This window comes from Drosophila melanogaster, chromosome X, assembly GCF_000001215.4.
Source record: "Drosophila melanogaster chromosome X".
NCBI lineage: Eukaryota > Metazoa > Arthropoda > Insecta > Diptera > Drosophilidae > Drosophila > Drosophila melanogaster.
Window position 1 is genome coordinate 2,056,069 of NC_004354.4, and position 20,326 is coordinate 2,076,394.

Genomic DNA, 20,326 nt, shown 5'->3' on the forward strand with positions numbered 1-20,326 from the left:
ACTTGGGATGCCTGAGAAATCATCTTAATATGCGTTATCTAGCTTACTTACATGATAGTCGGAGTCCAGGCTGTGACCGTGGGGCGTGGTAGGCTTGCACTTGACCGTGGGCGTACCCGGCGCCGTGGACGGTGGAGCTGAGCATGATACCCCAGCAGCTGATCCTCCGGAACCAGCTCCATTAGGCGCCGCACCAGGCACCTGGTCCGATTGGCTGATGTAGGAAGTCTTGAGGTTCATCTGACTGAAGGCATGAGCTCCGGGCATGGTCATGGAGTGCTGAAGCCTAGGAGTTCCGCTCCTGGGCCGATCAAGCAAGGCCAACTCGTACAACTCGTCGGCCAGGTGATGTTCCGGAGCCGGAGCCGGCGGCGGTGGCGGACCCAGGCTGTGGCCAAAGTGGTGATGGTGGTGATGGCTGTGCTGCTGATGGTGGTGATGTCGACCGGCTAGCTGCGCCTCCAGTGCGTACTGCTTCTGGAACAACTGACGCTTCTGCTGAAGCAGGCGGTGCTGCAGTAGCTGCTGCTGCAGCGGTGGCTTTTGCATCGGGGACATGGGCACGGCCATACCCACGCCCAACTGATGGTGCGTGTATAGCCCTGGTGGCGGCGGTGGCGGAGCATAGCATCCATGACCATACATATCCCCACCAGCAGCGGCTTCCAGGAGCAGAGGTGTGGCTTGGTGGCCTGAATGGAACAGCGAATGATGGCCATGGTGATGCTGCGCAGGATGCGCATGATGATGGGGCAAAGTCAGCAGCGGATGATGCTTGCCCGGCAGAGCATAGAATTGACCATTTGGAAATTGACAGAGTTCTTCCAAGCCGTACGCTTGGGGATGAGGATGCGGATGCTGATGCGGATGTTGATGGGCATGTGGGTGTGAATGCCCCACAGCCGCCTCCTGCTGCAGCTGCTGCAGCTGCTGGATCTCCAGCCAACCGTGACGCTTGGCCTGCTCGTAGCGATAACTTCCGTACACACGACTGGTGCCCAGCAAGGAACCAGAGCTAAGCAGGCCCTGGGCCACCAGGCCATCACTCGCCCGTCTTCCTTCGCGAAAGTGTATGGGTGAACGCTTGTCCAGGAACGTGACACCACCGCCATTTGGCGGAGGCGTAGGATTCGGCGTGGGCGTGGAGGCTGAACTCTGAGGAAGGCCCAAGCCCAACGGCAGAGCTCCTGGCATATGGATGCAGGAGTTGTGGCTCCCGTACAGCGATCTTTCCGATGAATGCTCCGATGAGATTCCCGCTGGCGATGCCGAGGCCGGAGTGGGCGTGGCCAGCATCGAACTTGAGCCCATGCACGAGGGTAGACTGCCCTTGCCAGAAGGCAAGGCAAAGTCCAAGCTATCGTAGGGACCGCTGCAATTGCTCTTGGACGAGCCGCGGCTCAGGTTCTGGCTCAGACTTTTGGAGTAGCTACCAGCGCTCCCGGCGAGAACGCCACTGGACGAGCTACTACTGGCATACGAGCGCATCTTGTGACTCTGTCCAGAGGTAGTGGTTCCAACGAGCCGCGTCAGATCGCTGCTGGAGTGCGAGGTGGGTCCGCCGTTGGCGTTACCGCTACCGCCGCCATTGCTGCCCTTTGACTCCTGGGAAGCAGAGCCCGGATCGTTGCCCTGGTCTGTCTCGCAGCCCTCATCTGTGCTGGAGCTGCCTTGGGCCAGAACTTTCTTCTCCGAGCGGCTGCGGAAACGGAAGAAAACGACATTAGTCAAGAAACTATCGCTGTGACTGCAAGACTCACCTGTCGCCATTCGATTTCGCATCATTCGTTTCCTGGCCGGAGTCACCGCCGCTGCCATTGGTGCTGCCCACGTGCACACGACGCTTAGTCCTTTGCTGGAGAGGAAATGGAATTTGTCAGCTGGAAGCAATTATTAACTCACACGTATCACTCACCTCCACGGGCAGTGGGCTTTCCTGGAGAGTCTGGAAAAGCTTGCTGGCCTCGGCGGACATCTTGTAGCGAAAGCTTTGGCCCAAATTGGCCTTAGAATCGAAGCTGCTCGAGCTGGACATAGTCTTTATTGTCTTGCCGTTAATCTCACCAGGGCAGGGAGCCGATCCCGATTCCGGTCCCGCTGTACTGGATGTGGGTGTGGTAGAGGCGGGCGGAGGAACGCCTCCTACGCTTGATTCCGCCTTTGGCGGATCATCTTTACCCTCAGCCACTGCTGTGGACTGCCGAAAGTATAAGGATAGAAATAACTTGGGATAGAATCAGCCGAAAACTCACCTGCTGCAGCAGCGCACGACAGTCTTCGGTGCTCTGTTTGATGATGAACTCGCTGATGGTCTGATGAAGCTGCTTGGACGCTAGAGGCACACCCACTGCTCCAACGGGTCCTCCTCCAGCCTCCATCATCTCCCTGCACCGCAGGTTGGCCAGCGAGGGGTTGTTGTCGATGCTGAGCGAAATGGCCACCGGTCGATGGCTTCGCGGCGAGCTGGAGCTTAGACTGTGTCGTCCTACCCTCGAGGATGTGGATGAGCAGTTAGAGGGAGCGGGCGACGCGGCTGTCGGCAGCGGGGTGTACCGCATGGGCAGCGGAATGCCGCTGGCATCCACCTCGACGCCTCCTCCATTCAGATACCCAGTCAGGTGGGAGTGGCCCGTCAGAGGCAGTGGCAGTTGCAGTGGGCCATACTTGGCGTAGTATCCGGGACCGGGATCTGGAACTGTGGGTGTCGCGCCGGCGTGGGCGTTACGCTCACTCATGAGTACCGTCTGATGGCGGCTAAGTCTTTTGTGGCACTGATCCTTGGCCAGGATCGAGCTGGTGGATATTGTCTTGGACTGCTGCTGCGATTGTTGCTGCGTCGGTTGGTGGTCATTTCTGGAGCTGTAGATCATCCGACTGGCGGAGGTCGACGAGGCAAGGGCGCTGGCGCCTAAGCCGTTGCTCTGCTCCTTCTTGTGGCTAACTCGATCCTGCAGGAGCAGATATATGGCCGCGACATGGTCGTAAGTGTTCTTCTTAAGACTGGCTCGCGTCTTGTCCGACCCAATGCCGACATACTCGGCCATGATGCGAAGAATGTCCTCGCTGGGTTCCACGGACGTCTGCCGCTCGGCGCCCAGATTGTACTTGGCTATCAGGACGTGCTCCAGCAGCTCGGGGCACATCCAGCGATGGCGTTTGATTTGGTCGATGGTGTACCGCCTTGTGGGCTCCAGTACCAGCATCCGGCGAATGAGGTGCTCGCACTCGGAGCTCATAAAAAACGGAATGCGAAAGCGACCGGAAAGCACCCGATCCCGGAGGCTCTGCAGCGTGGATCCGTCGAAGGGCAGGGCCCCACATACCAGCACATAAAGCACGACGCCCAGTGACTGCAGGAAATTATACATTTTTGGATAAATTGACACGTATACTTCGCACCACTTACCCAAATATCAATCTCTGGACCCGTATATTGCTTTCCCTCGAAAACCTCGGGAGCTGCGTACGGCGGTGATCCGCACCAGGTGGCCAGTAATTCTCCCGGCTTGAAGTGATTGGAGAACCCGAAATCCGCTATTTTGATGTTCATGTTCAAATCCAGGAGCAGGTTCTCCGCCTTGAGATCCCGATGCACTATGCCCTTCTTGTGACAGTACTCCACCGCCGATATGATCTGCCAGAACTTAAAGCGCGCCGCCGACTCGGACATCCGCCCGTACTTGGCAATGTAATCTGGATAAAATATAAAGGTAAGTCCATCTCATTGAAACCCTTATCAACTTAAGAGAATGCGAGAGATTTAAAGCTAGTGTTGTTCGTCCAAAGGTCAACAAGTCTGTGCGCAATGTGGGTTCAAAAGTCTGCTAACTAAATCGAGTACTGTACTCTACAGTCCGAGTTTAAAAAATTTTTTTTAAAATGAAGCCTCAACCCACCGAAGATCTCTCCTTGGCTGGCATACTCCGACACTATGTAGATCATATTCTTGGTCTCCATAACCTGTGGGATTGGTAGAACGGGATTAGGAATACGATTCTTGGCAGGATCTGCCACAGCAAATTCTGCTGACCTGGTAGAGCTTAATGATGTGAGGGTGCTTCAGGCGCTTCATGATCTCCACTTCGCGGTAGACTTTCTGTAGGTTTGTCTGGTCCAGCTGCGACTTGTCAATGATCTTGATAGCCACCTCGTTCTTGGTGATTCGATGCCGGGCCAGCTTGACCACTGCAAAATTTCCCTTGCCAATGGTGCGCTCGATGTCGTAGAAGCCCACGCGCATGGGCTCCTTGAGTTTGAGCAGGTCCTTGCCACTGATACCGCCCGCGCCCACCGCAGAGGATGTGGGACTGGGACCGGGCGTGGAGCCACCCCCGCTGGCAAAGAGCTTCTGGGCGAGCAGTGCATCCTTGCAAGCCACTATTGCGTCTATCGAGGGCGAAGCAGCACCGGCATCCAGGAGCACTGAGCTCCGGAGGGCATCCAGTGGGGGGTGTGAACACGCTCCTTCTGCTCCTTTTGCTTCGGTTTTCCCGTTTTGGGGCAAATTCTCCGGCGGCTTATCCAGCTGCTTCTCGTTCCTCTCATGCTGCGGCTGCTTCTTCTTCTGATCCTCCGGCGGCTGGCTCTCCTCGGACTTGGCCTGGCTCCCATTCTCGCCAGCGGCCGCCGCCTCGCACGTGCTCATTTTCCAACTGCGCCACCCTGGGCGGGAAATCTCACACGGAGAGCGCGAGGCGGAGGGAGTGGGAGATCGCGATCGACAGCGAGATGGTGATGCACATGCTCACACACACCTCCTGTCTCATGACAGCGCTTCTGCGGGAATAGAAAAAGTAGAGTGGTATATTTTGGGTAGAATTACAATACAATAATGAACTGAAACTTTTTGAATGGATGTGCGACTAATGTTGTGTGTTCCCCATGTACATATATGTGCATAGAAAATATGTAAGTGCAATAAAGAACGGGATGACTCCGGAGAAGGGGTGGGCAGTCGTCGCTTGATAAGAGATTACCTCGGCTTTCCGAGTGTGTATGTGTATGGCTTTCGGACGCGGACTCCACAAGCCACCAAAGCTGCACTCTCCCTCTCTTTCTCAGGCAGTGTTGCCACAGTTCAATTGCAATGGTAAACTGGATTCACGTTTAAATTTAATCTATCACGATAATAATAGTGTTATTTCACTCGCATATCGCATATGCGCACCAGGTACAGACAAATATTTTAAAAACCATTAGCTGAGGTCCTCAAAGACATGCAGATCCATTTGTTAGTGCCCACCAAAAGGAAGACATTCAACGAAAATGGCTGACGCTGCACTTCCGCTTTCAAAATGGCTTTTTTTCCAGCCACAAAATGGCCGAGGTGCCAGCACTGACTGTGTGTGCGGCTGAAAGTGTGTGGGTGCCAGCGTGCGAGTGTATGTGTGTGGGTGAGTGTTGGTGAAAAATCAATAAGCAGAGCAACCGCATCGCATCGTGGAAATGCTCCGCGGTGCCAGTGGCCACTGTTGTTTCCTTCAGGATGCAGTGCAACCGATTCAGAACCACTGCCAGGAGATTTCCCCTTAAAGCTGCTCTCCCCAAAAATACCGTTATTGGTGAAAGCGTTAAAAGCACAAGCCTCGCCGGTTGACAAAGAAGTTTCGAGCAGGAGCGGTGGCAAAAACTGAGAATAGGCTACAGGCTGGGCCAGCTTAATCCGAATCCGGTTACTGGCTATGAGAGGATAAACGCTGGCGAGGATCCGCTTTACATCGCGTCCGCGGAGCGCCACACATGCGGCTCGGAACAGCACAGCACGGCACACACAGACACAGTCGCTGCGACACACACGGCAGATGGCTAGGAAACGTGGCTGCCTCCAATCCCGAGCTGCGTCCAACTGGCGTCCGTATTTGACGCAAGCTCGGCGCTGTCTGCCCCATTCCACCCACTCGCCCCTCAATTTCCGACCCTCACCAGCACACACATGAGGGTTGCCAAGTGAGCGCCAAGTGCCGAGCATCGAGCATGCGCCAACTTTTTCGCGAGGGTGGGAAGTTTGATGGAATTCATTTGAATTTCGCGCCCTTTGATCGTAAAACAGTATGCAATATAACCCGTTTCACCGATTCAGCTTTCAGATAGACAGTGACCGGTACAACTAACAGAAAGAGTTTGAACTATTTTCAAATTTTTTTCAGATATACTCAGATATACTTTTGCTACTGATTTGTATTGGGATGTTGCTCTTTTATATAAAATATCCACCACATTCTAGGTAAAAATGAAGTCCACATGTATTCCGGATATGACCACACATATATATTTCTTATATTCATATTCGCTGAAGGTCTTACATTAAATATTTTGTACAGTGGAACGGCTGCCGACGGCTTTCGGTCGGTCCTCTCTCTCTGTCTCTGAAACGTGTCATCTCGCTCGCTTCCAAGCGTGAGCCCAAACCGACGGGATCTGGGATCCGGTATCCGTCTTGCTGGCGCCATTCCCTAACGAAGTCAGTTAGTATATACACGGACCGATGCAACTTATGTACATGGAACAGATTTCACAAAAACAAGCTAAAAGCATTCATAGATTAAGGGTTTCTTCCACCCTAGAAATGCAAGCGTATGCCAAGAGTTTCACCTCGAGTGCTGATGGCTGTACGTTTGCATTTGCTAGGGATTGGTCTTGTTTGGATTATAGTGTTGCTTTCTGGGGCTAAATCTGGCCGGGATCTTGCTGAAGCGGCTGCTGCTGCTCTCCTTCCTCCTCTCCCTCCTCACCGTAGCAGCGCCGCTTAAAATCGCCAAAGAGATCTGCACGCGGCTGCAGACCTTGTTGAAGATGATCCATGCTCACCGTCTGCGTAGTGTTCCTGGAAGAGCAACAACTTAGTTATAGACTTTGAATAAGTATCCCTTTATCCTTACCCGGTTTTGGTGAGCACTGTACATCCGTGCTCTACCACCATGGTAAGTGAATAGAGCGTGGCCAGATTACTCATGCTATCGGTCTCATAAAGCTCTATATCCGGCAAACGGATCTGTGTCTGTTGCGAATCCTGCAAAAATCGGGCGATGCGCTCATTGACGCTCATCTTGATGCTGAATCCTGGACGCTCGCCATTGATGCGGCGACACCCTGCTCGTATCTCACGTACTTCCTGTCCCTGGGCGTGTCCAGGAGGCGACGAGGAAAGAAACGGATTAGAGGTTTCGCCGGACATCTCACTCTCGATTTGGCGGGAAGCCGGCATGGTGCCATCTGCATTTGTTTCCATCTCTGAGCAGGCATTCTGAATCTCGATAGGCTCGGAGACGCCGGCTGGTTGGAAGCGGGAAAGATCCTGAAGAGATTCTGGAAGTTGGACTGGAGACTTCGAAGGCGGTTCCATACCCACCGCTCCCGCTTCGGTGCCAGACATAAGAGTGTCATCTTCTCCAATTGTGTCATCCGAGCGAATTTGAGGCAGTAGTGATTTTTTTGTAAGCTTCCTTTTTGGATCGTATCTGGCTCCGGGTCCGAATTCGTTTCCCGGCCAGTCGGTGAGTTCATCGTCGCCCTCGCGATCGGTGTCGTGCCGTCGATGACCACCTACTTCCGCCTCGCTATCGGTGGACGAGCTCAGGGAACTAGAGCTTAAGAAGTCATAAAGTTCGCTACAATCCATTGACTGAGCTTGGAGCTGCAGCTGAGGCTGTGGAAACGTTTGGAAGCGGCGGCGACGTTCCGTTTTGGATGAGCTACTGCTGCTGTGTCCCGGCGCCTGCCCCTGCGCCTTTTTGCGCAGCAGCGGAGCAGCTGGTGGCGTACTCAATAACAAGGCATCAATATCGGTCACAGGCACAATGGTGTCCATGCTGATGGAGTTAAAATTGGCGGTCGTAAAATCAGCACTTGGCAAAGGTAGCTTCTGGACCGCGTCCTTTTGATCGGGCAGCTCCTCCATCTCCAGGCTCACTCCTTCGGGTCCTTCAGAACGATGACATTTCAAGTCCTTGTCCTTTGTCTCAGTCTTTTGGGTGTGCTTAGTCTGCTGTCCCTGGGCAGCCATTCGGTTGATCTTCGACAGCAGTCCCTTGTTCAGTGGAAGCAGGCGGTCACTGAGTGGCTTCGATGTGGAGGAGTAGCTGCGGGGGCGCATCCTCTGCTGCTGGTGCTGTGGTTGCTCTACGTGCTGGTCATCTACTTGTGAGTGTGGCAAGGCGTACAGCTTAACCGAATCCTGCTCATGGTAGCGATCACGGTTTGAGCGCTTGCGTTTGCCGCAGAAGAACAAATGCGAGCGATGTCCAGTGGCGTCAATTTTCAACAATCGCTTGCGTATGGTTCCAGTAGCAGAACCGCTGCTACTTAGCAGGCTGGGCTGCAGTGGCGATTCGGTGAAGGTGTGTGATGTATCCTTGCTGAACTCGAACTCCATGGACATCCGTTTGATCTTGCGTTTCCTTCGCGAGTTGGGCTTGTAGAATCTGTGGGTGTGTCAACGATAAGGTTGGGGACCACCATGAGGAGCATTAACCATTTTACCTGGCTGGACTGAAGGTGGTCTCGTTAAGCGAGTCGGACTCCAGGGCACCCATGCGTATAGGCAAGGTCAGTGGCAGACGCAGAGGCAGCATCGCCTCCGCCTTTTCGTCAGAGTCGCTGGCTGGCAACTTAAGGTTGTGTGTGTCCAGTCCGTCCACGTTGGCACTTGTGTGGTGGTGATGGTGGTGGTGGCCATGATGCCCGTGATGGTGCCCCTGGTTTAGCGCATCCGTGGGACTGCTCGAGGAGTCCTCCGTGGGCTGAGGGGCGCAGGCTAAGCAGAGGGGGGTTACCGCGAGCAGGAGTCGGCGTGCGATGGCTACTTACGCAGATTGCCCGTGGAACGTGTCCTGCGGCGGGAGCCCCACCTACCGACGCCGCCACTAGCCCTGTCCATCAGCGTCAGGTCCAGAGCCAACGTCAGATCGTGCGAGAATTGATCCATGGCCGCCCGCTATCCGCTGTCCTCCTGTCCGCTCGCATTGACTCAGGCTCGGCGCATTTATTTGCGTTCTGCACGTGCACAAACAAGAAACAAAAATGCACCAGAAATCACTTCGGTATGCGATTTGCGATAGTGTCTTCGAAAACCATCGGTTGTTCAAACAGTTCGATAGGTAACTTCGAAAGTTATCGCAACAGTAGATATGGCGATATGTTGTTTCGAAAATAATCGCTAAAGCTTTACGATATTATGCACAAAAAAAAACTAGTCGCAGAATGGTTAAACACGTAATAAAAAAGTTTTATGACTACATTCTACATTTCAGTGTCGGTATTCTATAGTGATTTACAATGGTTTAAAGTAACTTTTTCCCGACTCGATTAGCCGATTACTGTCGATAACTCGGCGGTGCTCGATAACCAGTGTTTAAAATACTAAAGGGCCAGGACAAGGCGGAACATGTCAGAAGCCCGCCACGAAGAGATTGAGGGCATCCATTTTATCCATTTTGCTCTCTGCCTCGAAGACGGGACGGGCCCCGCAGGACACAAGCGCCAGGCAGTCCACACAGTTCCATAGGAAACAAAGTCTGTGCCAGACGTGCATCAGGATCGGGGGCAGCTGGTGTTCCAGTGCTTCTTGCAGTTTCTGTATCTCGTGGCAGAGGAGCCGGAGACGCTGGATGCGTCGCAGCTTTACGTCCAGGATGCGACTGTGGAAGAACAGACTAGATAGCCCAACTAGACGACTGCGGTCAGTACAATACCTTCGAAGTTCAGTGCAGGCGTTCTCCACGTCGTTAATCCTCATCCTGGTTACGAACAGTTCCTGACTGATGTCGAAAGCTCGGGAGCACAGCATGGCAGTTCGTGACTCGAAGAGGTCAGATTTATCCAGCGCCTGAGGAGGAACTGCTTTTACTACAAACAGTGGTCGGACGAATCTTTACAAACCAGATTCCTGAGCTGGCGGTTCCGCTCCTCAAGAAATTGGGTGCGCTTCTGGACATCCGCCAGCTGCTGGGACATCCCAGTCGGTACAGTATTCTGATGATGTAGGTCGACACCATGCAGCGAGGATAAATCACTCAGCGGAAGCTATTCGCCGACAAAGTGGTAAGTTAGTACACCCCACATGACCATTTTCAAAAGCCATACCGTGTGCTGGGTCCTACCCAGCTTTGTGGTAAACAATTGGAGGCCTGCGTTAAGCAGGGATCGCTGGGAACTCCGACTAGGTGAGGCCATCGATTCTAGAGTTACGTTCCTAATTTGGAATTTCGGTTTGAACGCGAACAATTAGTTAGACTGTGTAAAAATAAGCAAGTGTGGAAAGTACGGAAATACTCACGGATAAAACCGTTTGTAAGTTAACGGGTGAAGCGAGGAGCTAACGACCTTGTTTGAAATTCATCAATAGGAAAAAAGCCAAAACTATTGTTTTAAATACGAAACGTTAAAATTCTTTATTTAGCAAAAGTAAACCAATACGCCATTGTGTGGCAAGGGAATGAAACGCTTACATCTTTGATCTCTTGGGCCAAAAGTGGCAACCGCGGCGGGAACTCAAGGAAGTCCCCACAACTACAATTATAAATATACACAGATATAGTTACACGTTTATAGAGTTTTGCATACGAGTACCCATAATAAATACTCAACGATTGCATGAAAATATAACAACAAATCTCAGCGGTAATACACATTAAGTTGATTATTTAGCGAACTTGGGGCAACGGCTGGCCAAGCTTCTTTGTCCAGTCCTCACGGGTGGCCGGGTCTTCGATCTGGCCACGACCGAGGCACTTGCCCTGCGAGATTAGCTCGGCAAACTGGGCCACAATCGGATCCCGGCCGCACGAAGCCACCGCTGTCACCGTATCCGCCTCGTTGATGAAGTAGGCCACAAACTTAAAGTCCTCCATGCTGCCGTCAATGATCACATCCTTGTAAGAGCCATGCCCGGCATACCGAATTCCCTTGCCGAAGATGAGGGTGAAAAAGAAGGGCACGGCCTCCAGCTTCTTTACCCCGCCGCACATGTTGATGGCCGCCACTCGTCCATGGTATTGAGCCAGCTGGTAATGCCCGATGTTCACGCGATCGTGGGCCAGCCCGTGAATGTGGGCGTTTGCTATATCACCGCCCACATACACATCGGGTACATTGGACTCCAGGAAATCAGTGACGTCCACGGATCCGTTACGATTTACCTTCACGCCCGACTTGGCCAGAAATTGGGTGTTGAGCTTGGAGCCAGTGCCCAAGATCAGCAGATCGCAAGGCAGACGCGTGTCATCTACCAGCACCACCTCTGATACCTTGCCGTCTTCGTTGCCAACGATCTCGGCGATGCCGCTCTCCATGCGCATGACCACCTTGTTGTCCTCGAACAGCTGGAGCACCCTCTGACCAATCTCCGCGCCGAATGCGGCCTTAAGTGGGACGTTTTCACGACCCACAACCGTGACGCTTTGCACTTTGGAGACCAACCCAGCAGCTGCCTCCAAGGCGATAAAGCTCGATCCCAGACAGACGACGCGGGACTCCGGGGTGATCGATGCCAATATCGCCTTTGTATCCGCCAACTCTCGGACAGTGCGGACGTTCTCCAAGTTAACACCGGGAATAGGCGGCCGGAAGGCGGAGCAGCCTGTGGCCAGGTAGATTTTATCGTACTTCACCACGTAGCCATTGCTGCAGTGCAGCTCTTTCTGAGCGGTATCCAACTTCTCGGCGGCGACTCCTTGCCACAGTTCGATATCGTACTCTTTGTAGAACTCCTCGTCGCGGAACCGCAGCTGCTCGATCTCAAGGTTCATAGCCTTGGAGATCTTAACGCGATCGTAGGGCAGATAGTCTTCGCGGCACACAAAGATTAGGCGCCCAGTAAAGCCCTCCTGTCGGATGGTTTCCACGGCTACAGCGCCAGAAGGACCACCGCCAACCACGATGAACACTCGCTGATCGTCGGGCTTGCGTCGGACCATGTTCTTGAGTCGCTTGTTATTCACCAGATCCGATCGCTTTGCACGGAGCATCACCTGTCCCTCGTTACCCACTTCCACGCGATAACATGGCAGGGAATCGAGACCAGGAAAGTCCTCAATGTCTCCGTTTTCCAGGTTAAAGCAAGCGCCGTGCCAAGGACAGCGGACACGACCCAAACCCAAAGCTCCAGTCTGGAGCGGAGCTCCGTAATGGGTGCACTTAGCACCCACTGCTAGCAGACGATCGTTCTGCTTCACGAGCAGCACGCGGGTGTCCTCATCGAAGTCCACCTGCTTCATTTCGTTCTCCTTCAGATCCGTAACTCTGCAGTCCACGGGGACCGCACTTGTGTACTCCGAATCCGGCGAAGACTCTTCCGTCGACATGGTTGTACTGGGACTCTGGTTGCTGCACTTGGACTGGTAGGAACCCACGGCACCACCTGCCGAAGCCATCATGTAAAGAGACAAGCAAAGAGAAACGGAGATAACAATACAGATAAGAAGAGTGTGTAGGTGAATGGACACATCAAAATTTTCCAGTTTTTCTCCAAGGGTCCAAGGGAAATTCTGGCACCGCTTGCTGCTCAGGTAGAAACAACAAAAAACGAATATCAGTCGAGAAAATGCTTCGCTCGCGTTCAGAAGTCTTTGTGTGTTTGCTTATGATCCTGGGATCAGTTCTGGTCCGTTCGAATCTTGGGAATCCTCAGGAACTGGAGCTAAGTGCGCTGCGCACCCACAAACAGCTATTGCAGGCGGAGATCGCACGTCTTTTTTTAGAGCAGCCGCTTCGAGCGGAAACTCAACTTCTGCTGGAAGATCTACAGCTAAGAGATCATCAAATAGGCGTTCAGATAGAAAAGCTCGAGGAAATCTCCAAGGGCGAGACCACGCAGAGGCTGGCCATCAATCTAACGGCTGACTTTGAACACCTGCAGCATAAATTGGATGATTTGAAACGACAACTTGAGCTGCTCGACGGACGCTTTGCCTCCCAAGGGAAGCAACTGGAAGGACACTCGTCGGAAGGCGCATCGCCGGCTGGCCCCGGATTAGGTTCCTTTTTGTGGGGACCCTTGCTGACCATGCCAGAGTTTCCACAGGGCAGTGTGGCCAGCGACCAGCAACATAACCACCACCAGCAGGATCATTCCCCGGATCCGCAGCAGGATTCCAGTCCCTCTATCATTAAAAGAGTGCTGGACATGCTTAGGCCATCCATAGGAGTATCAGGTCTGCGGAGTCGTTGGACTGAATCCGCAAAATCAGCTGCAACGGGCTTGGCAACACCTAAGCCCACTCACCCACTTAGTGCTGAGGAGCTCCTACCGCAGCTGCAGGAGCAGCGCAGGTTTCTGGACGATGCTATTACGCGACTGGAGCTCTTGGCCGTCAAGAAGGGCTCGAACAAAAACTAAAATATGTGGAAAATCTAAGTAAATCAAACACTTAAATCCATCTATCCAAAAGTTGAGCTTTGAGATTAAACAGAGGATCAATATTTATTTACTTAAATTGCCAGAGATCATCATTCATAACCAGATTCGTTGAGTCACTGTCAAAAATTCAGAGAAATTATACTATACCAAATAAGTAAAGTTCGTTTCATAATGATTTGTGACCATTTCCGAAAACAATTGAACTAAAATTAGATTGAACAGTCACCTTAATGAAAAGTCTAAAGCAATAAATACTAACTATCTTTAAAACCATGATATGTAATTGTAAAATTGTGTGTGTCAGGGCACTTATTTTAAGCAACACCGAGGATAGGGTAGCAGCTGCCTAATTGCCATCGATGGTTACCTGACCACAACAAAGCGGATCCTAGCGACAAGTCCGAATCGATTGACTCATCCGACCTACTGCAATGTCACGTCAACTAGGCATACCTAAGAACCTCAAGTTGCTACGTCATCAAGAAAAGCCAGGCGGTGAGGAAAACACCTATTGTATAAAGCGTAACCGTAACACCTGTAAACGTGTGTCGGTTCTGTTCTGATATGGCGATAATGTCTACACGCCCCTATCTCAAGTGACTGGCTTTATGATGTATGGTAATATGGTATCGCTGGTATATGTATCGCCGATATGCCCATGATAGAGGAGCTGATGATTCGGCTTTTTGCGGACGGAGGCGTGCTGATCGGAAATCAAACATTTCCATCGAAGCAGCAAACATGAAAAACAGCAAGTCATGAATTACCCAGCGAAACAGATGTAGGGACAACTTTTCCATCGAGTCGGTTAACTTCGACCCTGCACTGTACATTTGCCAATCTCTTTCAGTTCTCTCATCTAATTAGCAATGATTCGCCATGTTAATAACACAGCTGCGTTTTCCACACACACACGGACGCGTATACATGGGAGCAAACCAAACCGGTTGGCCTTGTCCAACTCAAGTGAGTCAAAAGCCAGGCCAAATAATAATAATAATAACAATTGCACGAGAACAAGTTTCACCGAAATATATAACTCACAAAATCGGGTATCACAGAAAAGGACGGACAGGCCGCAGCTAAGAGAACGTTCCGTCTGATATTAAGAGCTTGCCGGCAGTTGGCGAACGAATGAACTGGAGACCGCCGTTGGAGCAGCCAATTTAAGCGAACTGGGGCCTCATTGGAGAGCCCAAGAGAACGAATGCAAGACATGGCAATAGACAATAGGCAGGCACACAACACAGACGAAATTCCGATGGCGGTGACTAACCGCAGTGGTACAGTGGCCATTGCCTAACAGAGACACGCAAAGATACCCTGTAAGACTCAGAACAGGAAACTTCAGAGCGTCGCAACCATACATAGGAGCTCCTGTAACTCCATTCAAGGTGGTAAAGATGGCCATGCTATTGGATATCCACAGGGAAACTGTCGCTTTAGGGGAATTAGTACCCGGGATTAAGTATTCCCGCATCGATAGCTACTGTGGCAATGACGCAGCAGCAGTTCAAGCAAGTTGCGCCCTCCCGCCGTCCCTATCTCTTTGCCAATCTCTTGGACTTGTGCCGCTGAGACAATCATCTAGGCACCTACGCCCGGCCCGAAAACACCCATCTAATGCGGGTCATTCCCACTCTCCTAATCACAACTCCAAGCCATTTGGCCTCGTTTAGTTGGTAAAAGGAACACGGCACTGGTGGCAATCGGATCATCTACGACATTACCACGCACTTTTCGAATTGAAGTCGGAAAACGAAGGGATTGGTTTAAGTACATTTGGAACTTTTTTTTTGGGCAAGATGATCTTATTTTATTGGGAAGAAACCATTTGCGAGATTAGAAGTGGCGCAGTCAAATTGGAAATGCGACCTTGCCTTGTTGTTTGGCAATTGACCTTTCGAAAACTATTCATCTGTAAATCGTGCATTTACCTGTCGACTTCTCCTTTTTGGGAGTGCTGCCCGTGGTCTTGTACTCCTTGCAGTTGACGGAACCCATTGTGTTTAACAGGCGGTTGTTGATGTGGCTCGCAAAAGACGGGGCGTTGAGTATCCTCCAGGATTGGCTGGACGGGAGCTTGCGTATCCTCAGAAGGCCTTCAAAGGCTCGTTTCGTTTTGACCAAGCTCAGAGCTGTGCGAGGGGACTGCCACCTGAAAGTTGAGTGGCCAGTTTAGGAGCTTTACTTTTCACTTAATAACAATCAATCACTGTGCCAAAGCTCGTTATCAGTTAGTTAGTTCCCGCGTGTTAATCATTTCTATTTAATTATTCCTCCACAGCCTGAGTCATCAGCCGCAGATGGATGTGCTGAACTCCCCCAAACGTGTCCGAGATGCTGTTTTTTGCAGCACACACAACACACGTCGTTGTTTATTTGCGAATTGCTTTTAGTCGCCAATCATCACTCACCACTCTCCACAACAACACTAAACAAAACAAAAACAAAACAACTGGAATATCGCGTGGAAGGGAGGATGAGAGCCTGGGAGCGTGCAACAGGTCGGGGGTCCGCGTCTGTGCCGAGATAAGCGAAGTGGAGTCGAGTGGACCAGGAACGCTGCGAGAGAGCCGGGAGAGCAAGAGCCAATGCAATGCGAGGCACGTCTGGCGCGCGTGAACTGCGGACCGCGTATGGCGCGCAACTTCGTCGCTGGATTCGACTGGAACTGGAAGCTTCGTGCCTCCCCAACACACACGCACTTCTGGGCTCTGTGTGTGTCCGTGGACACAGGAACGGTCAAGATACTAGGAGCCAGCCCTACTGTGTAATCGCAACGCTCCCTGTTCAATGCATCTCTCATGTGTATAATGCGATTATAGATGAAACAAGCGCCAAGACTACCTAGACGAAACAAGAAAATTTCTTGGCAGGATAAACTACCTATGAGGTACCCAATGCAGAGCGCTGGAAACTATAACGCTGACCGCAGTTGTCAGCCTTTCCGACCATTCTCGTGTGTTCCACTAACAAAAACTTCGCGACCTTGCCGTCGCCGCACTTCACTTCGAAGCAATCTCCTCCACCAGCCTGTGGCCAGCACCAAGAAGTCGTAGAGGGTAACACATAGCTGGCCTTCTTCGCGATTCGGACCAATGCACTTGGCGACCAACATATGTACCTGTTGGCTGAGCTGAGCTAAGCCCATCGTGCCACAGTCAGTGCCGGCAGAATTGCATCACCGCCAGCGGAACTAGAACAAGAACACGAAATACCAGCGTTTTATTGCGGTTGCCATGACTCTTCGAGTGGAATAACCAGAACGATAAGTAAACCAAATTTTCCGTCACTGCCTTCGTAAGTAATTGGGAAATGGCTGTTCCTTAGACCTGTTGATACGGATAGTACCGAACAAATTGTTGATATCTCGCTATCTCGAGGTAAACATTGTATCTTTGGACACATTGTATTCTTGTCTTTGGTTAAGGAGTTCGAAAATAATGCTCTTAAGAGCGTACACATTCAATATCATTCTATACGCATGGAAGCCATGTCAGGTGTATTATGTCCTAAGCCCATTCCGTCAATGTCTGCTTGAGCGAATGTTGACACAGTCCAGTTATGCGGATAGGCTTATTTTTATCAGACCCAGGGAATGGGACTCTCAAAATACAGTTGAGCCTTAAAAACTCGAAGAGCATTTTCCAACGGAAAGTGGTTTCAATTAAATGTATTAGTTATTAGTTACTTTTTTCTTATTTGCAGCCCTCCTACTTTGGACACGGACAGGCAAAAAGGCCAGTCAAGCATTCCAGTGGAGAAGGAGGACCAAGCTAGCGATTGCCCAATTGCCAAGTGATTCGCCTTCGATGCCTCGGGCCAGTTAAACCACTGCTAAGCTGGACTAGAACAAGATACATAATTGCCTTCGCGATGGCACGTTGCAGATAAGTTAATCGCCTGAAGGCGGCACGTACGACCATGCGCCGGCGGACACTGCACACTTACACAGCCATCTCTAGTTAACTTTTAACTATTGCGCTGGTAATGTATTATTTTGTAAAAGTTCGCTTGTTTACGTCTGGCCAGTGCTGCCGGACCAGTTCGAATGGTGCGCGCCTTGAGTGGTTCCACAGTGGCAGGTGTTTGTTTCCAAGCAAACGCGAGCGTCGGGCACACTGCCCGGATCACAGTGTGCCGTCCCAATCGAGTGAAATGGAGCTGTTATTCTTAGCCCCTGTCATTGTGATATTTGATTGCTCCGATTGTTCTGACACACACTTGGCTGACAACCTGAGAGGAAACCAGACTGAAAATCCCTGAACATAAATAAATTGGGAAAATGGACGCGGAAAAAATGTTGGAGATCGACGGCTCCTACTTGGAGGGCGGCGGGCAGGCCCTGCGCAACGCCCTCAGCCTCAGCTGCATTTTGGGTAAACCGGTGCGCGTGGTAAAGATCCGGGCCAGCCGCCCGAGTCCTGGGCTCTCGCACCAGCACCTGCATGGGCTGAACCTCCTGCGGGACATAACCAATGCGGACGTGGTGGGAAACTACTTGCTCTCCTCCACAGTGGAGTTCACGCCGCGCACCATTTTGGACAACACGTATCGCGTGGAAACGCACACGGCGGCCAGCATTACTCTGATTTATCAGATGGCGCTCCCAGTACTTCTCTTTGCCGGACGCCCGTCCCGCCTGATCGTATCCGGGGGCACGAACGTCGACTTTGCGCCTCCGGTGGAATACATGCAGGAGGTGCTGCTGCCCAACCTAAAACACTTCGGGGTTAGTTTCGACCTGAAGGTGCAGCGGTACGGCTTCTATCCACGCGGCCAAGGCAGATGCCAGTTGGACGTGCAACCCGTGACCAAGCTGAATTCCGGAAAATTAGTGGCTTTCGGCCGCATCAAATCGGTCAGCGGAGTGGCCTACTGCGCCGGCCGCTTGCCGGTAAATATTGCTATTGACATGCAACAGACGGCTCAACGCGAGATACATCGTTTGTGGCCGTCCCAGCAGTGCAGCATCGAGCCGATTAAGCATTCACGCCAGAAGGCATTCCACAACGGAGCCGGCATCCTGATGACTGTCAACACGACCTCCGACGTTGTCCTAGGTGCTTCTGCATTGGGCAAAAAGAGGATCGACGGACACGTTCTCGGCTCAGAGGCGTCGTGCCAACTGGGCGACTACATGCGCAAACAGGTCTGCGTTGATGATTACATGCAGGACCAGCTCATCATCTACATGGCCCTGGCCGTGGGCCGCTCAACGATGCGCACAGGCAAGCTGACCAATCACACGCGCACCGCCATCAATGTAGCCGAGCAAATGACAGGGGTCAAGTTCGATGTGGCGATGGAGCCCGGCGGCCAGATGCTAGTCAGCTGCAAGGGCTTGGGACATGTGAACAAGTTGATTTAACAATCGATAGATCTCTTTACTCTAAGGAAACCTTAAATTAATGTCTACATATATAGAGAATATACGTGTCCTAAAGGCGCCGGAAAATGGCCAGAAAATGATCGCCCTTGTTTCGAACCACCTTAGCGCCCTCCTCGCTGCTTTGGTACAGCTTCGGGGTGATGGGATCAGCATTCTGTGGGTTTAAACGTAATGATTAATGTGTGACTTGGCTGCGTGATCTCGGTTTTGAACTACGTACGGCCTCCTCTTCGGTAAGACGCTCGTACAGCGGATGCTCCTCCATATGTGTCACTATCCACTTGTGCAAGTCCTCAACGTCCGTCATGGTGTACAACAGACCCTGGGTAAGCAGACTAAGCAGTAAGCAGACCGCATTTCGAGTACTTTCAGGAAACTGTTGGACTTACCCCCTTCCTGAGGATATAGGCATATTCGGAGAGTAGAGCCTGGTTGATAATACGCCACTTGTGCTTGGCGCGCTTGAAATGTGGGTCCGGGTAGAGGAAGAACATCTTCTCCAGCTGGCCCTTTACGAAGTAGTTGGGCAGATACTTCATGGCGTTGGTGCGTAAGCAGGCAATGTTCTGGTATGCACCCGTATCCGCGCATCGTCGACGCAGTGCCGCAATCCGGTCCACCACGTAGTCCGACACCTTGACGCGGATTTCCATGCCGATGGACAGCTTCTCGGGGAACATCTCCCCCAGGGTGACGAGAAAGCCGCCATAGCCGCAGCCTATGTCCGCAAAACTTACCTGCTGGCCCTGCTGAATGCCTGGGTACATGGAGCGCCAGTCCACATCTTCCGGGCGAGCAGGACTATGTGAAGGAGCCTTTAGTGTGTGCAGTCCATTTCGTGGTCTACTCACTAGTCGAAGCTGTGGTCCGCAATGGGATTCGAGTGCGCACGCTGGCGGTAGTAGCGCTTTTGTGGCAACCCCGTCACCGCCGACGTGGGGTTTAGCACATCCGGCTCCTGGTTCTGGCCCTGATCCTGAGCCTGTCCACCGGTGGCCACCATTACTAGAAATTAGCAGAAGCGAGTGATATCAGGCACCGACGAGGAGAAGCAGCAGCACGTTGCGAACGCTTTTGAAAACTACATAAATATACTAAAATATACCGAGGCATACGTTCGCTTGCGTTGGGGGCATTCAAACGATATTTTCGTTTAAAATCAGAAAACTTTAAAAATACTTATATTTTGATAAGTAAATATTCATTTATTGGCTAAGAATTACACAATTAGAAAAAGTAATGTTTCGCAAAGCTAATCACATATAAAAACAATTTCCATCACTTGATTTCCAATTTTGTGAAAGGGTTATCATGATTTGTTGCAAAAAATTTAAATGATTAAAGTTTTATTACGAGGTAAACGAGGTATTTGGACCACTGTAATGCACCATTTTCGACGCAATAAAATGCAAAGTTTCCCTGGTTTCGACACCAGGGGATCAGAAATCATAGCAGGTGCCAGCTGGTTTCCGCAAGAACATGAAAATAACTGTTTTGTTTTCCAGTAATTTTTCGACCAATGGGAAATAGCTATGTGGAAGGCAACCGTAAATTAACTTTGAGAAAGCTACAGTAAA

General features: G+C 51.5%; 7 protein-coding genes and 3 non-coding genes across 17 annotated transcripts in view; 5 read left to right on the forward strand and 5 right to left on the reverse strand.

Annotated features, from left to right (window-relative positions):
* Positions 1–357, forward strand: part of asRNA:CR44896 (antisense RNA:CR44896) — a 478-nt gene extending 121 nt beyond the window's left edge. Inside the window, exon 2 of the transcript NR_123773.1 lies at positions 43–357. This is a non-coding gene — a non-coding RNA (antisense RNA:CR44896). The remainder of the gene's footprint in view (positions 1–42) is intronic.
* Sik2 (Salt-inducible kinase 2) overlaps positions 1–5,847 on the reverse strand; it is a 6,606-nt gene extending 759 nt beyond the window's left edge. The window contains exons 1-8 of the mRNA NM_130616.3: positions 5,554–5,847; positions 4,031–4,776; positions 3,897–3,960; positions 3,407–3,693; positions 2,253–3,350; positions 1,916–2,197; positions 1,761–1,855; positions 52–1,699 (exon numbers count right to left, since the gene is read on the reverse strand). Of these exons, the coding sequence (NP_569972.1) occupies positions 52–1,699; positions 1,761–1,855; positions 1,916–2,197; positions 2,253–3,350; positions 3,407–3,693; positions 3,897–3,960; positions 4,031–4,645 (4,089 nt within the window). The 5' untranslated portion in view covers positions 4,646–4,776; positions 5,554–5,847. The remainder of the gene's footprint in view (positions 1–51; positions 1,700–1,760; positions 1,856–1,915; positions 2,198–2,252; positions 3,351–3,406; positions 3,694–3,896; positions 3,961–4,030; positions 4,777–5,553) is intronic.
* Positions 5,848–6,244: 397 nt separating this feature from the next.
* Positions 6,245–9,074, reverse strand: CG4281 (uncharacterized protein). The gene is made up of 4 exons (NM_130617.4): positions 8,806–9,074; positions 8,479–8,752; positions 6,879–8,420; positions 6,245–6,823 (listed from the first exon to the last, which is right to left on the reverse strand). The coding sequence occupies exons 1-4, from the start codon at positions 8,921–8,923 to the stop codon at positions 6,667–6,669; spliced, it is 2,091 nt and encodes a 696-aa protein (NP_569973.1). The 5' UTR covers positions 8,924–9,074; the 3' UTR covers positions 6,245–6,666.
* Positions 9,075–9,204: 130 nt separating this feature from the next.
* On the reverse strand, positions 9,205–10,291 carry CG14054 (uncharacterized protein). Its single transcript, NM_130618.3, has 4 exons — positions 10,081–10,291; positions 9,877–10,020; positions 9,690–9,823; positions 9,205–9,635 (listed from the first exon to the last, which is right to left on the reverse strand). The coding sequence occupies exons 1-4, from the start codon at positions 10,168–10,170 to the stop codon at positions 9,386–9,388; spliced, it is 618 nt and encodes a 205-aa protein (NP_569974.2). The 5' UTR covers positions 10,171–10,291; the 3' UTR covers positions 9,205–9,385.
* Positions 9,387–10,038, forward strand: asRNA:CR44381 (antisense RNA:CR44381). Its single transcript, NR_123774.1, has 2 exons — positions 9,387–9,676; positions 9,749–10,038.
* A 75-nt stretch (positions 10,292–10,366) lies between the features above and the next one.
* On the reverse strand, positions 10,367–17,415 carry CG4199 (uncharacterized protein). Of its 7 annotated transcripts, none has more exons than NM_166921.4 (3): positions 17,309–17,415; positions 15,292–15,512; positions 10,367–12,355 (listed from the first exon to the last, which is right to left on the reverse strand). In NM_166921.4, exons 2-3 carry the CDS (start codon positions 15,356–15,358, stop codon positions 10,641–10,643), a joined length of 1,782 nt encoding a protein of 593 aa, NP_726786.2. In that variant the 5' UTR covers positions 15,359–15,512; positions 17,309–17,415; the 3' UTR covers positions 10,367–10,640. The 7 variants fall into 7 exon arrangements, with proteins under 7 accessions (NP_726786.2, NP_726789.3, NP_001188537.1 ...); NM_166924.3 differs by having other exon boundaries at positions 17,049–17,359; NM_001201608.1 differs by lacking the exon at positions 17,309–17,415 and adding an exon at positions 16,482–16,627.
* Positions 12,524–13,620, forward strand: CG4194 (uncharacterized protein). Its single transcript, NM_130619.5, has one exon. It carries the CDS (start codon positions 12,539–12,541, stop codon positions 13,331–13,333), a length of 795 nt encoding a protein of 264 aa, NP_569975.1. The 5' UTR covers positions 12,524–12,538; the 3' UTR covers positions 13,334–13,620.
* On the forward strand, positions 15,642–16,121 carry asRNA:CR44382 (antisense RNA:CR44382). The gene has a single exon (NR_123775.1).
* Positions 16,345–18,822, forward strand: Rtca (RNA 3'-terminal phosphate cyclase). Of its 2 annotated transcripts, none has more exons than NM_130621.3 (2): positions 16,345–16,657; positions 17,066–18,822. In NM_130621.3, exon 2 carries the CDS (start codon positions 17,643–17,645, stop codon positions 18,726–18,728), a length of 1,086 nt encoding a protein of 361 aa, NP_569977.1. In that variant the 5' UTR covers positions 16,345–16,657; positions 17,066–17,642; the 3' UTR covers positions 18,729–18,822. The 2 variants fall into 2 exon arrangements, with proteins under 2 accessions (NP_569977.1, NP_001284801.1); NM_001297872.1 differs by having other exon boundaries at positions 16,345–16,629.
* Positions 18,727–19,832, reverse strand: CG4045 (uncharacterized protein). The gene is made up of 4 exons (NM_130622.3): positions 19,601–19,832; positions 19,139–19,550; positions 18,970–19,071; positions 18,727–18,903 (listed from the first exon to the last, which is right to left on the reverse strand). Exons 1-4 carry the CDS (start codon positions 19,750–19,752, stop codon positions 18,799–18,801), a joined length of 771 nt encoding a protein of 256 aa, NP_569978.1. The 5' UTR covers positions 19,753–19,832; the 3' UTR covers positions 18,727–18,798.
* Positions 19,833–20,326: the final 494 nt, after the last annotated feature.